This window comes from Ranitomeya variabilis, chromosome 3, assembly GCF_051348905.1.
Source record: "Ranitomeya variabilis isolate aRanVar5 chromosome 3, aRanVar5.hap1, whole genome shotgun sequence".
NCBI lineage: Eukaryota > Metazoa > Chordata > Amphibia > Anura > Dendrobatidae > Ranitomeya > Ranitomeya variabilis.
In genome coordinates, this window is record NC_135234.1 from 120,861,691 (window position 1) to 120,877,489 (window position 15,799).

At 40.0% G+C, this 15,799-nt stretch overlaps 1 protein-coding gene across 11 annotated transcripts in view; it reads right to left on the reverse strand.

Moving 5' to 3' along the window:
- Nucleotides 1-270: 270 nt before the first annotated feature.
- CNKSR2 (connector enhancer of kinase suppressor of Ras 2) overlaps nt 271-15,799 on the reverse strand; it is a 547,735-nt gene continuing 532,206 nt past the window's right edge. For 5 of the 11 annotated variants that reach the window (XM_077294612.1, XM_077294609.1, XM_077294611.1 and 2 more), the window contains 2 exons: nt 6,087-6,283; nt 271-719 (listed from right to left, as the gene is read on the reverse strand). In XM_077294612.1, the coding sequence (XP_077150727.1) occupies nt 504-719; nt 6,087-6,283 (413 nt within the window). In that variant the 3' untranslated portion in view covers nt 271-503. The remainder of the gene's footprint in view (nt 720-6,086; nt 6,284-15,799) is intronic. The other 6 variants (XM_077294618.1, XM_077294620.1, XM_077294619.1 and 3 more) reach the window with 2 other exon arrangements.

Genomic DNA, 15,799 nt, shown 5'->3' on the forward strand with positions numbered 1-15,799 from the left:
GGACAACTCTTTTAACAGTAACCAATTTGTACTATAAATTTAATTGTCATTATATAATTTAATTTATAATCTAAAAAAAATACAACTACAGCATTTGATATTTTCTATCTGAGGCATTTTTACATTTCCTATATATATATATTTATCTGGTTATAAAAAGGTTTTATTTTTATTCTTTTGCCAAACAGTATACTTTTTTTACCCAGAAATAATTTGTGTCATAGAAAAGTTAGTTTTGTTTCAAATATAAAGCCCTAAGCTTGACCAACATATTTAATACATATTTATTCATTTTTACCACAAAAATAACACAAAGCATAGCACTGATAGCATTAAAAATTTACAAATGCCAAAATAAGACAATGGCATCTCGGCAATATAATGCTTACGCCACATAAGTCAGCAACATTAAAATATATATTACTAGACTTTGCAGATATTCAGGATCATTTCAGTTAGAAAAAAACTTCCATGGTTCAGAGCAGATTCAGAGGATACAACAATTATACATGCGTTTCAATATAAGAATGCGTGAGGGATAGAGACTGAATAAGAGCATCCACTTCAGAAGAAACGCTTTCACAGTTCTTTACGTCACTTTTTTGACAGATGTCCAAAAAAAGGTCAAGATATAGCTGCTTCCATTCTTGAAAGTCTTTAGATGTCAAATCTGGATTTTCCAGAATCTTATCAATAATAGCTACTTCTCCTTCTTTGGCCTAAAAAAAAAAAAATCAATGCAAGAACAGTCAAAAAATCATTATTATTAAGAAACGAAAACATAGCATAATCAACATAACTTCAATGTTCATGTGTAAGTAAAGCACTAATTCAGCTTTTTTAATTTTATTTCAGCACTGGAGTGTCATCAATAACGTACACTGCCTGACAGAAGTTATGTCACTTATCCATGTTATGTAAATAAAAGGTTATAACCTGAAATTAAATTCATCCATTGGTTGTATAATTTATTCTTTTGAAAGCTGAAACCCTCCGAAATGTGGTTTAGGTTAAGAAAATAAATTGGCATCAAAGCAGAAATATTGATCAGTTAATGGACACAGAATGGTCAGATTTTGGAAGACAAAATTTTTGTCGCCCACAGAAAGTAATGTGATATTCAAACAAATAATTAACTTAAAATATATGTTGCATAACATTGGTGAATGAAGTTGTGGTGCTATTAGAATCATATTTAATATTTTGTGTGACTTCCATGAGCTTGAAGGACTGCATCCATGTGGTACAACAATGATTCATACAATTTATTAATGAAGTCATCAGGAACAGCAAAGAATGCAGTCTTACATGCCTCCCAGAGTTCATCTAGATTCTTTGGTTTTGTCTTCCAAGCTTCTTCTTTCATCCTACCTCAAACAAGCTCAATGATGTTCATGTCTGGTGACTGGGCTGGCCAGTCCTTGAGCACCTTGATCTTTTTTGCGAGATGGAGCACCATCCTGCTACAGAATTTAACCCCTTTTATGATTGGAATATAAGAGGTAGCTAATACTTCTTGATATTTTAGGCTATTGATATTGCCTTCCGCCTTGCAAATGTTTCGCACACCCTCATACTGAATGTAACCCCAGACCATGATCTTTCCACCACCAAATGTAACTGTTTTCTGGGTGTATTTTGGATCCATACGGGTTCCAGTAGGTCTCCTGCAGTATTTGCTGCGGCTGTAGTGTAATTCTACTGAAGATTCATCAGAGAAATCCACCATCTGCCACTTTTCCAGTGTCCATCTGTTTAGCAGGCTGTGGGACTTTGCAAATGCCACACGGTTTTTTATTTGCCTTTTGTCTGGTGCTGGCTTCTGGGCACTGATTCGACCATGGAGGCCATTTCGAGACAGAATCCTACAAATTGTTCTAGTTGACACAGGGACTTGAGGTGACAAGGCCTGTTGGAGCTTTGCTGCAGTGGAAGAGGGGCTTGCTTTGGATTTTCTAACCAACAAACGTTCCTCCTGAGCAGTTGTCTTGCGGGGTCTGCCGGACCTGGGCTTGTCAAACACATCTCCAGTCTCTTCAAATCTTTTGTTAATTCTTTGTACTTGACGCTGAGACACATTAAAGGTGCCAGCCACCTCTGCAGTGGATCTGGTCTTCAGCCTCTTGATAACCCAGGCTTTGGTCGCAGGGTGGATTTTTGGCATGTTGTCAGAGGTCAACTTGCAGTTCAAGTGAAGGTCTGGGTTGGTGGGTTTCTTTTTATACACACACTAATTAACCAATCATTTACTGAGTACAGGTGAGGATGTGAACTAGGATTGGGTGCATTATATGACCAGGCGACAAAACTTTTGTCTTGCCAAAATCTGACCATTCTGTGTCCATTAACTGATCAATATTTCTGCATTGATGCCAATTTATTTTCTTAACCTAAACCACATTTCAGAGGGTTTCAACTTTCAAAAGAATAATTTATACAACCAATGGATGAATCTAACGTCAGGTTATAAGCTTTTATTTACATAACATGGATAAGCGACAACTTCTGTCAGGGAGTGTAAGTACCTTGCTCCTAGTGTGAGGCCATGTGCACACGTTCAGGATTTTCCGCGTTTTTTTGCTATAAAAACGTGATAAAAACGCGAAAAAAACGCTTACATATGCCTCCTATTATTTACAGGGTATTCCGCATTTTTTGTGCAAATGTTGCGATTTTTTCCGCAAAAAAATCGCATCGCGGAAAAAGAAGCAACATGTTCATTAAAAAATGCGGAATTGCAGGGATTCCGCACACCTAGGAGTGCATTGATCTGCTTACTTCCTGCACGGGGCTGTGCACACCATGCGGGAAGTAAGCAGATTATGTGCGGTTGGTACCCAGGGTGGAGGAGAGGAGACTCTCCTCCACGGACAGGGCACCATATAATTGGTCAAAAAAAAAGGATTAAAATAAAAAATAGTCCTATACTCACCCTTTGATGGACCCTGAAGTGTTCCCGCCTCTCCGGTGCATGCTCTCTCTTCGGTTCCTATAGATGGTGTGGTTCAGGACCTGTGATGACATCACTGTCTTGTGATTGGTCGCGTGACCGCTCATGTGACTCACGCGACCAATCACAAGCCGCGACGTCATCACAGGTCCTGAACCACACCGGCATCTATAGGAACGGACGCCGCTGAGGAGATCGTCTGGGTGAGTATAACCATTTATTTTTTTAATTATTTTTAAACATTCTATCTTTTACTATAGATGCTGCATAAGCAGCATCTATAGTAACAAGTTGGTCACACTTGTCAAACAGTATGTTTGACAAGTGTGACCAACCTGTCAGTCAGTTTTCCAAGCGATGCTACAGATCGCTTGGAAAACTTTAGCATTATGCAAGCTAATTACGCTTGCAGAATGCTAAAAAAACGCGAAAAAAACAGGAAAAAAACGCAAAAAAAAATGCGGATTTCTTGCAGAAAATTTCCGGTTTTCTTCAGGAAATTTCTGCAAGAAATCCGGACGTGTGCACATACCCTTAAAGTTACCAGCCTCCATCTTCAGCTGTTCCCAACGCCACTCTGGTCCCATTCCACCATCTTGTGACCTCAGCTTTTAACAGATGGGAAGTCACAGGTCAAATGCAAGTTTATAACAACCTTTTTCTGGCCCCTAGACTTACATGGATAAGTGACCTCGTCTGGAAAACACTGGAGCGATCCAGCAGGTCACAGCCACCAGAAGACAACCGGAGTGATGCCAATAAGAGAAGTAGATGACAGCTGGTATTTTACTATGGGCAGTGAACATGCATTAGTTATATCACTTGGTAGCTAAATAAATAATAACGCTGGAGTGGTGTTTTAAACGATAACTCTCAACACTATATACAATTTTGGTGAATTTTTGTGTCACCTCTTCATTCATTTGACTGTCCTTTGACACCTTTTTCAGGCTGCCTTCATGGCATGCAGCAGAATGTGAAATGATTGTCATGACAAAGATGGCCTATTCGGTCATATTAAGTTCATAGAGGGAGTCTACCCACCTGGAAACTCCTTATAAGTCAGAATAGAGAGCTGCTGTGCAAGAGAAGTTCCAACTCTGGTAGACACATCCATCCATGGTCAGATGATCAAATAACTGCAGGCTGCCCTGCATTAATAACTGACCGCTGGGGGGTAAGCGAGATTTCCATCTGATTGGAGCTTCAATTGCATGTATTATGATATTTCCTGAAAAAAAATAGTGCAGCATTGCGCACTATTTTTTCACGGAAAACGATGGACACTGACAGATCCCATAGTACGCAACTGTAAGGTGCCTCTGTCCAAACATGATGTTTTACATTTTCTGCTTCTATGTATCAACAGAAATGCTAAGTGGCGCATAGTCTAAGAGAAACCACCTAATGGCCCCGATTCATCAGAGTGGTTACGCCAGAATTGTAGTGTAAAACAATTTGACGTGAACAGTTTTTGCAACTTTTGATTTTTGTCAGCAGGACGGGATATGACAGGGTGTAGCAGCACCTGCTTGTCAAGTTCATGATTTATGAGGAGGGGCACATAAGTGCACCCCACTTATCAGATGCACTCGAATCATTAAGAGGCACACTCATCCTAATGAATCAGGAGCGTCTCACTCCACTATGCCCCCTCATCAAGACTGGTGTGAGCAATGTTAGTCTTGATGAATCGGGGCAATGTGTTTATGCCTAAGACCATGTTGTAGATGCCAAGGGCAGCCTATTGGAGTATTTGGAAGTAACAAAAAAGTACAGGAGTCCTATCCATTTGTGCAAGAGATCTCCAGAAGTGCACTTGTTAATGGCAACTTCCTTTGGACAGCTAGAACTGGAACTAAAGGCTACTAGTAAATGACAAAGATATATACAGATTTTTTTTCCATAAATTTGATATAATATAATATAAATTTGATGTACCTTTCAACAGGATGCAAAATGTTTTATGAACAGAGCAATAATAAAATAAAATGAAATATTCTATTGCCATGTACATAAAAAAATTGATAAAAGTCTGCCAGAGAATTAAGAAATATTACCACAGTTTGTCCTCGACATGTAGCACTCAGACCATTAAGTGAGGTACTAGTCCTAAACTTTATCTTCTATACACAAGTTGTAAAGCTAGAGAGCTGCTGACTGTAGCATTCATTATTGGGACGACGGTCTGTAATTAAAACTTCAAAGGAATGAAAGCACAAGTGCGTCTTAATAAGTGGGACCCCATCCCCAATCATTTAAGACACCCTATAATAGGCTTTGTGGTCCAAAGATTGAAAGATTGCTGCCGAGTGTTATTACGACTGGCCATGTATTTTTTCAAATGGCGCCTTAAACATACCGCAGCTTTCATGCTTGTACTTTTTGAATAATATATGCATATGTCTGAGCATGGTGAATAAGAAATTTTTTTTCAGTTTAATTTATTAAAATAATAGTCTGTAGATCATTCGTCATGCACAAAAATCACTCAAAGGAATGATGGCTAAAAATCAGTTTAGCAATTGGGCTTCGTTAAAAGTTTTGCCCACATCTGTCTCCAAATTAGGGGTCCCCCGATCTGTTTTCTGGCAATTTACTTTGGCTGCATTCAGAACTTTTATACCTGTGAATACGCCATCAGCTCTCCAACTAGTGGTGGTAACATGTCGCCCGATATGGGATTGGGGGACCCTTATTCTGGAAATTGGTGCAGGTCTAAAAAGTTGTACCTGCACTCATTGGACATTTACAGCATATCCACTGGATACGACAATGTCTCTCATGAGACGATGTCTTCAAATTGGGTTACGATAGCAACTTGGAAGTTCCCAGCTGTTACGAAAAATACGGCTTTTCTATGAATGCCTATGACCAGACACTCGCCACATTCATTTAATGGGGGAATTTTTCTGCCGCATAACGTACAAAATGTTATGCGATTTAATAGTTGACTAAATATAAATAAGCAGAAATAAACTTATGTTTAATACTCAGATAAAAACAACACATTCTTACAAACAAAACTGCCCTGTATCTTTGTTATATTTACAATTAGGTTTAAAAAAAAATAAAAATTTTGCCACTTTAATATCTTTCCCAAGGATCGCTTACAAATTCTTTTCTAATTTCCTACCTTTAAAGTGCTTTGCAAAATTCGCAGTCTGTGAAGTTTTTCATTGACTACTGGATCACTACATCTTTTTATAAAAGACTTCTTGTACTCCAATTTGGTTGAAAGACGTTGTTCTCCAATTGGGGACAAACTGGCCTTTTCCAGGGCCCTGTAGAGATCTTGTAATGAGTCTGCTGGCTCCTCATCTACAGTGTCTGCTATCACGAAAACAGAAGGAATGGAGCAATATTAACTAGTGAGAAATTGTAGGCTAGCAACTGTTTCTTGCTTTCTGTGTGATTTTTTTATAATTTTTTTTTTATAGTCTCTGTAATTCCTGGCCAAACATTGGAGGGAACCTGGCACCACAAAAATGCAGGACAAGATGCCCAGATTGATATATAGTTTTTAACTATATTTTGTCTGCTCTTTCTGGGATTTTCAGCCTGGTGGGCGGTCCTATCAGTGACTGACAGCTGTCTCTCTATGCACACTTATGCAAAGAAAGTGGTCAGTCACTGATAGGACCTTAGGCTGGACTGAAAATCCCAGAAAGAGAAGAGGATTAAATGATGAAAACTGAGGATAGGCTGGGGTCACACTTGCGAGTGCAATGCGAGAGACTCGCGAGAGTCTCTCGCGTTAAAACCACTGCCGCCGGCTCTCGGCACCGGAGTGTGAAGTTGCCTGTATTTCTATGTAGCTGAACACTCCGGTCCCAAGTGCCGGCGGCAGTGTCAGGTATTGAAGTGAGAGACTTGTGCGAGTTTCTCACTTTGCACTTGCAAGTGTGACATCGGCCTTATACTGAATTTTTTCTCACAAAACTATGTATCAATCTGCTCAGCTCACCCTAGTTTTAAAACATGGTGCCTGCAGATTGGACGGCATTTTCATGGTGACAGGTTCCCTTTATCAACTTTTGAGATGAAAATATAAAATTAAATCATAGAAAACTATATATACTCAGTGTCTTCTCCTCTGTAGGAGATGCTGCCATAAAATACAGGATGTGACAGATTTGATTTAAACCCTTTGTACCCTTTCTCCACCAAATTAAGATCTCTAGTGATTATTTACCAAGGAAAAATATTTTTAAAAGTTATTCTGGATGGGCGCATAGTGTGAGGTATTAATTAGTGAAGAGTAGTGATGAACGAGTATACTTGTTACTCGAGACTTCCCGAGCACGCTCGGGTGTCCTCCGAGTATTCTTTAGTGCTCGGAGATTTAGTTTTCATCGCCGCAGCTGAATGATTTACATCTATTAGCCAGCATAAGTACATGTGGGGATTCCTTAGAAACCAGGCAAGTGTGATGGACTTGCATGTGGTGGCAGGGTTCATGTGTATCCTGCCACTCCATTCAACTCCTGGTGGCCAGAAAAGGAGGATTAACTATTATCAGTTATACAGTTGAGATTAAAAAGTGCATGGTTTTAGTAGAGGAGAACCGGGCTATTATATACAGTTCAAACCAGAAGTTTACATACACTATATAAAAAGACACATTCATGTTTTTTGCAATATCTGACATGAAATCAGAATAAACGTTTCCTGTTTTAAGTCAATTAGGATTACCATAATGAGAGAATGTTTTAAGACATTTTTACTACTTACTGCAAAATCAAAAGTTTACACATGTTTCGTTAGTATTTGGTACCATTGCCCTTAAATGACTTGGGTAAAACATTTGGGATATCCTTCCACAAGTCTCTCACAATAGTTGATCACAATTTGGGCCCATTTCTCCTGACAAAACTGGTGTAACTTATCTAGGTTTGTAGGTCGCCTTGCTCGCACCTGCCTTTTCAGCTTTCCCCATAAATTTTCAATAGAACTGAGATCAGGGCTTTGTGATGGCCACTCCAAAACATTGACTTTGTGATCCTTAAACCACTTTGTTACCATTTTGGCAGTATGCTTCTGGTTATTGGCCATTTCGAAGACCCATTTCCGCCCAAGCTTTAACTTCCTGGCTGATGTTTTGAGATGTTGCTTTAGTATTGCCACATAATCTTTTTTCATGATGCCATCTATTTAGTGGAGTGTACCAGTCCCTCCTGCAGCAAAACAACCCCACAACATGATGCTGCCACCCCTGTGTTTCACAGTTGGGATGGTGTTCTTAGGCTTCCAAGCTTCTCCCTTTATCCTACAAATGTAACGATGGTCATTATGCCCAAAAAGTCCCAGACCACAGGACATGCCGCCAAAAATTATGGTCTTTGCTCCTGTGTGCATTTGCAAACATTAATCTGACTTTTTTATGTTTCTTTTGGAGTAATAGCTTCTTCCTGGCAGAGTGACCTTTCAGCCCATGTTGTTAGAGTACTCTTTTCACTGTGGATATTGACACAATCTTACCAGCTGCCGCCATCATCTTCACAAGGTCTTTTGCTTTTATCCTTGGTAGGATATGCACATGTTGGACTAAAGCACATTCATCTCTGGGACACAGAAGATGTATCCTTCCTGAGCGGTATGATTGCTGGATATTCCCATCTTGCTTGTACTTGCATATAATTGTTTGTACCGATGAACAAGGCACCTTCAGGTATCTTGAAATTGTACCCAAGAATGAGCCAGACTTGTGCAAGTCCACAATTCTCTTCCTGATATCTTGGCTGATTTCTAGAGGCTTTCCCATGATGCTACACAAAGAAGCAGTGTGTTTCAGGTGAGCAATAAAATACATCCACAGGTGTGTCTCTAATTAACTCAGATATTGCCCAAAAAGCGAGCTTCTAAAAAAAAAATAAAAAGCTTTCAAATACATGACATCATCATATGGGCAGTCCAGAATTGCTTAAAGTCACAGTAATGTTAGTGTATGTAAACTTGTGACTTTGCAGTAAGTAATAAAAATGCCTTAAAACATTCTCTCTCGTTATTCTGGCATTTGTCAAATATTAATAATTATGGTAATCCTAATTGACCTTTACCGGGAAAGGTTTATTCTGATTTCATGTCAGATATTGAGAAAAACATGCATACAGCTCTGGCAAAAAATTAAGAGACCACCACAACAAAACCCGGTCATGGGCAAACCTCTGGAATGCAATCAAGAGGATGATGGATAGTCACAATTTTTGCGCCAGAAGCAGTGTGAAAGACTGGTGGAAAGCATGCCAAGACGCATGAAAGCTGTGATTAAAAATCATGGTTATTCCACAAAATATTGATTTCTGAACGGTGTTAAAAAATGAGTATTGTCGTTTCTAAAGGATTATGAACTTGTTTTGTTTGCATTATTTGAGGTCTGAAAGCACTGTTGTTTTTTTAAATTTTGACTTTCTCCTTTTCAGAAAAAAAACAAATTTATTGCTTGGAAATTCTGAGATATGTTGTCAGAAGTTTGTAGACTAAAAGAACAATTTTACATTTTACTTAAAAATTTACCTATAAAGGGAAAAATTACATACTATATACTGATGAAAATAAGAAAAAGCAGAGAAATGGATTGCAAAACAAACAGCTTAACACTAATAATACACCTACTGCAGAAATGAGGCTCAGATACAGAAAAACAAAGAGCCTGCACCATTATATGTGAAACTAGTAGGCAGCACTGTTGTGTACAAGATGGGCTGGGAGGCCGCCAACAATAAATTCTGCTGACATTTCTTAACTGACTGGGTTGTTTACATTTTATATTGCTAATTAGTACATGCTTTACATCTCATCAGTGACAATGTACGGCAGCGATCAAACTGCTAATTTGATCTGGCACCTTGTGCTGCTCATCAGGAACATTTATAATTAGCTTCTGCCTAATAAAAGTGTTAGTGGCCTAAACGGTATATTGGGAGAAGTCTATAGCTCGGAGAGCTGCAACGAAATGGAGAGACTTCTGAGCAGACACATAAAACAACAAACACAAAGCAGACATGAACGTTTTTGTCATCCATCATTTTTACCTAGGAGAAGCCAAAGACATCATATGTGTCCAAGCAATTCAAGGTTAAATATGCATTTAGCAGAACATTTACATTTTTGAATGTTATTGTTTAAGGGGTTTTGCTCTCCACATCTTCACACAGCAAAGCTGTTAACAATGGAGAGAATATAGGTCCTTGAGTGGAAAGCACCATTACCCATTACCCGTTAAGAAGTGTTCTAAATAATAATAGAACCCCTGGCAAAAATTATAGAATCACCGGCCTTGGAGGATGTTCATTCAGTTGTTTAATTTTGTAGAAAAAAAGCAGATTACAGACATGGCACAAAACTAAAGTCATTTCATATGACAGCTTTCTGGCTTTAATAAACACTAAAAGAAATCAAGAACAAAAAATGTGGTAGTCAGTAATGGTTACTTTTTTTAACCAAGCATAGAGGGAAAATTATGGAATCACTTAATTCTGAGAAAAAAAATTATGGAATCACCCTGTAAATTTTCATACCCAAAAATAACATCTGCATCAAATTAGATCTGCTTAGTCTGCATCTAAAAAGGAGTGATCACACCTTGGAGAGCTGTTGTACCAAGTGGACTGACATGAATCATGGCTCCAACACGAGAGATGTCAATTGAAACAAAGCAGAGGATTATAAAACTCTTAAAAGAGGGTAAATCATCACTCAATGTCCCAAAAGATGTTGGTTGTTCACAGTCAGCTGTGTCTAAAATCTGGACCAAATACAAACAACATGGGAAGGTTGTTAAAGGCAAACATACTGGTAGACCAAGGAAGACATCAAAGCGCCAAGACCGGAAACTTAAAGCAATATGTCTCCAAAACAGGAAATGCACAACAAAACAAATGAGGAACGAATGGGTGGAACCTGAAGTCAACGTCTATGACCGAACTGTAAGAAACCACCGCCTAAAGGAAATGGGATTGACATACAGAAAAGCTAAACGAAAGCCATCATTAACACCTAAACAGAAAAAAACAAGGTTACAATGGGCTAAGGAAAAGCAATCGTGGACTGTGGATGACTGGATGAAAGTCATATTCAGTGATGAATCACGAATTTGCATTAGGCAAGGTGATGATGCTGGAACTTTTGTTTGGTGCCGTTCCAATGAGATTTATAAAGATGACTGCCTGAAGAGAACATGCAAATTTCCACAGTCATTGATGATATGGGGCTGCATGTCAGGTAAAGGCACTGGGGAGATGGCTGTCATTACATCTTCAATAAATGCACAAGTTTGTTGATATTTTGGACACTTTTCTTATCCCATCAACTGAAAGGATGTTTGGGGATGATGAAATCATTTTTCAAGATGATAATGCATCCTGCCATAGAGCAAAAACTATGCAAACATTCCTTGAAAATAGACACATAAGGTCAATGTCATGGCCTGCAAATAGTCCGGATCTCAATCCAATTTAAAATATTTGGTGGAAGTTGAAGAAAATGATCCATGACAAGGCTCCAACCTGCAAAGCTGATCTGGCAACAGCAATCAGAGAAAGTTAGAGCCAGATTGATGAAGAGTACTGTTTGACACTCATTGTCAGGACTCTGAACATTTTTTACCTTTTGTGCATTACTGCCCTTTTCCAAGATGGCGTCTTTGGTCTCATGTGCACTGTGTCTTCCTGCTATAAAACTCCACCCCAGCCTTCAGTCTGTGCTAGAGTATTCTGCCTTGCATCCAGCTCCTGACCTCTGATTACTCCCTGGCTATACACCTGCTCCTGTGAACCTGTGTGGTGATCCTGCTACTCTGCTCTGAGTTCCTGCTGCATACACAAGTTTCCAGTAATCCTCCATCTGCTGCTCGTGTTTACTTCCATCTGTATTTGCTGGACATGTAAGCTGTTTCTGCTTTGCAATAACCTGAGACTATTAACCAGGCCTCCCTGGTTGAGCTAAGATATGATTTGAACTGCCTAATAAGCATATCTATCTGTACCTGGACTAAGACAAGGATTTATTCGTGTCAAGTATCCTCAAGAATAACTGTACTTCATAGACTTTCTGCTTGATTGCATTTTCCTCTGAAGTTTCCTATAGACTGCTAAGCTGCGTTTATTATTTGCACCAAGTGTTGTGGACTTGAGTTTCTCTCTGCACCTGTTTGAATCACCGTGTGATAATATAAACTTTACCACTTATAAAACTGTGTCCTGTAGTCTTGTTCCACACAAAGAGTCTCCTGAGTTATCCCCTATAATTATTACAGGATACTCTAGCCTAAAAAAAAAAAGGAGACTGCTGGAACAATGATTGCAGAAAGCAAATTAGAGCAGATGTTTTCCATAATTAGATCACTGCAGAAAGATGTGGAAGGTCTGCAAAAGAAGTTTGGAAGCTTTGAACACAATCAACAAGTGTTTGGACAAACTTTGCAGGACTTGAGCAACCGCATGGCAGCCCAGGAAAACAAACTTGCTGGCATAGAGTCCCAGTATGGACGGGCTTTTCAGAACATAAGCTCGCAAATAGCTGCACAAGTGACTTTACCTTCTGGGCAACCGCCACCAGCTGGCCCACCTAAGTTGCTCCCATTCAGATTTAATGGTGATCGCGACAAATTTTGTGGCTTTGTGAATCAATGTATGCTATATTTTGATGTGCATGCTGACCGTTATCCTACTGATAAATCCAAAGTATTGTGTGTAATAATGCTACTGACCTCACGAGCGCTCGCCTGGGCGAATGCGATGATTGAGTCTCGTGACCCACGGTTAAATGACTTGGATGATTTCTTGGCCGCTATGGCATTAATGTTTGATGACCTGTTGTGAACTATATTTCTTGGCTCCCTCTTGTGGTCACTAGCGGTATTACACTTGGATCATCTTTCTCCAGGTTGGTACTCACCTGGTACGTTAGGCCTTGGGTGTTCCTATTTAGACTTCCTGGAAACTCAGTCTAGTGCCTGGAATCGATGTAGTCAGTCTATGTCTGTTTTCTCCTGACTCCTGGTCTCCTGTTCTTTGCAAGATAAGCTAAGTCCTGCTTTCTTATTTTTGTTTATTCGCTTTGCTTCTATTTTGTTCCAGCTTGTTCATAATGTGATTCCTGATTTTTGCTGGAAGCTCTAGGGGGCTGATATTCTCCCCCCACACCGTTAGTTGGTGCGGGGGTTCTTGGATATTCAGCGTGGATATTTTTGTAGGGTTTTTGCTGACCGTATAAGTCCGCTTCCTATTTTCTGCTATTAATTAGTGGGCCTCTCTTTGCTAAATCTAGTTCATTCTTACGTTTGTCTTTTCTTCTTACCTCACCGTTATTATTTGTTGGGGGCTTGTATTATAACTTTGGGGTCCTTTCTCTTGAGGCAAGTGAGGTCTTATTTTCTCTGAAAGGGTTAGTTAGTTCTCCGGCTGGTGCGAGACGTCTAGAATCAACGTAGGTACGTTCCCCGGCTACTTCTAGTTGTTGTGCTAGGATTAGATATACGGTCAGCCAAGTTACCACCTCCCTATGAGCTGGTTTTTGTGTTTGCGGACTTAGCTGGAACTTCTGAGATCCTCTACCACTAGGATCATAACAGTATTCCAGGCCCAAAAAGTGAATATTTATTGCATTGCAGAAGCGGGATTAAAAGAAAAGAAGTTCTGAGTTTTGTTTTTTTCTTCTTCCCCTTTTTCCTCTGAGTGGCTTGAAGCTCTGCTGCAGACATGAATGTTCAGACTCTGATTACTAGTGTGGATCAGCTTGCTGCACGAGTGCAGGGCATTCAGGATTTTGTTATTAGTAGTCCTATGTCAGAGCCTAAGATACCTATTCCTGAGCTTTTCTCTGGTGATCGATTTAAATTTGGGAATTTTAGGAATAATTGTAAATAATTGTAAATTGTTTCTATCTTTGAGACCGCGTTCGTCTGGAGACTCAGCTCAGCAAGTTAAAATTGTTATCTCTTTCTTGCATGGCGACCCTCAGGATTGGGCTTTTTCATTGGCGCCAGGAGATCCGGCATTGGCAAATATTGATGCGTTTTTCTGGCGCTCGGATTGCTTTATGAGGAGCCCAATCTTGAAATTCAGGCAGAAAAAGCGTTGCTGGCTATCTCTCAGGGCCAGGATGAGGCTGAAGTGTATTGCCAAAAATTTCGGAAATGGTCCGTGCTTACTCAATGGAATGAGTGTGCTCTGGCCGCAAATTTCAGAAATGGCCTTTCTGAAGCCATTAAGAATGTGATGGTGGGTTTTCCCATTCCTACAAGTCTGAGTGATTCTATGGCTCTGGCCATTCAGATAGATCGGCGTTTGCGGGAGCGCAAATCTGCTAATCCTCTGGCAGTGTTGTCTGAACGGACACCTGACTCAATGCTATGTGATAGAATTCAGACTAGAACTGAACGACAAAATCATAGACGTCAGAATGGGTTGTATTTTTACTGTGGTGATTCTAAACATGTTATCTCAGCATGCTCTAAACGCCTAACAAAGATGGCTAGTCCTGTCGCCATTGGTAAGTTGCATCCTAAGTTTATTTTGTCTGTAACTCTAATTTGCTCATTGTCTTCCTACCCTGTTATGGCATTTGTGGATTCAGGTGCTGCCCTGAGTCTTATGGACTTGTCGTTTGCCAAGCGCTGTGGTTTTGTCCTGGAGCCTTTAAAAAATCCTATTCCTCTTAGAGGAATTGATGCTACGCCATTGGCGGAGAATAAACCGCAGTATTGGACACAAGAGACCATGTGCATGACTCCTGAACATCGGGAGGTGATTCGTTTTCTTGTTCTGCATAAAATGCATGATTTGGTCGTTTTAGGTCTGCCATGGTTACAGACCCATAATCCAGTTTTGGATTGGAAGGCAATGTCTGTGTCAAGTTGGGGTTGTCAGGGAATTCATTGCGATTCCCCGACGGTGTCTATTGCTTCTTCTACTCCTTCTGAAGTTCCGGAGTTTTTGTTGGACTATCAGGATGTATTCAGTGAGTCCAGGTCCAGTGCCCTTCCTCCTCATAGGGACTATGACTGCGCTATAGATTTGATTCCTGGTAGTAAATTTCCTAAGGGACGATTATTTAATCTATCTGTACCTGAGCATGCCGCAATGCGTTCTTATATAAAGGAGTCTTTGGAGAAGGGACATATTCGTCCATCCTCTTCCCCTCTTGGTGCGGGATTCTTTTTTGTAGCCAAGAAAGATGGGTCTTTGAGACCTTGTATAGACTATCGGCTTCTGAATAAAATCACGGTCAAATTTCAGTATCCTTTGCCACTATTGTCGGACTTGTTTGCTCGGATTAAGGGTGCCAAGTGGTTCACCAAGATAGATCTTCGTGGTGCGTACAACCTTGTGCGCATTAAGCAGGGAGATGAATGGAAAACTGCGTTTAATACGCCCGAAGGTCATTTTGAGTACTTGGTGATGCCTTTTGGGCTCTCTAATGCTCCTTCAGTGTTTCAGTCCTTTATGCATGACATCTTCCGGAAGTATCTAGATAAGTTTATGATTGTTTATCTGGATGATATTCTGTTTTTTTCTGATGATTGGGATTCTCATGTAAAGCAGGTCAGGATGGTGTTTCAGGTTTTGCGTGATAATGCTTTGTTTGTGAAGGGCTCAAAGTGTCTCTTTGGAGTGCAGAAGGTTTCCTTTCTGGGTTTCATTTTCTCTCCTTCTACAGTGGAGATGGACCCAGTTAAGGTCCGAGCTATTCATGATTGGACTCAACCCACGTCTGTTAAGAGTCTTCAGAAGTTCTTGGGTTTTGCTAATTTCTACCGTCGTTTTATTGCTAATTTCTCTAGCGTTGTTAAACCTTTGACGGATATGACCAAGAAAGGTTCTGATGTGGCTAATTGGGCTCCGGCAG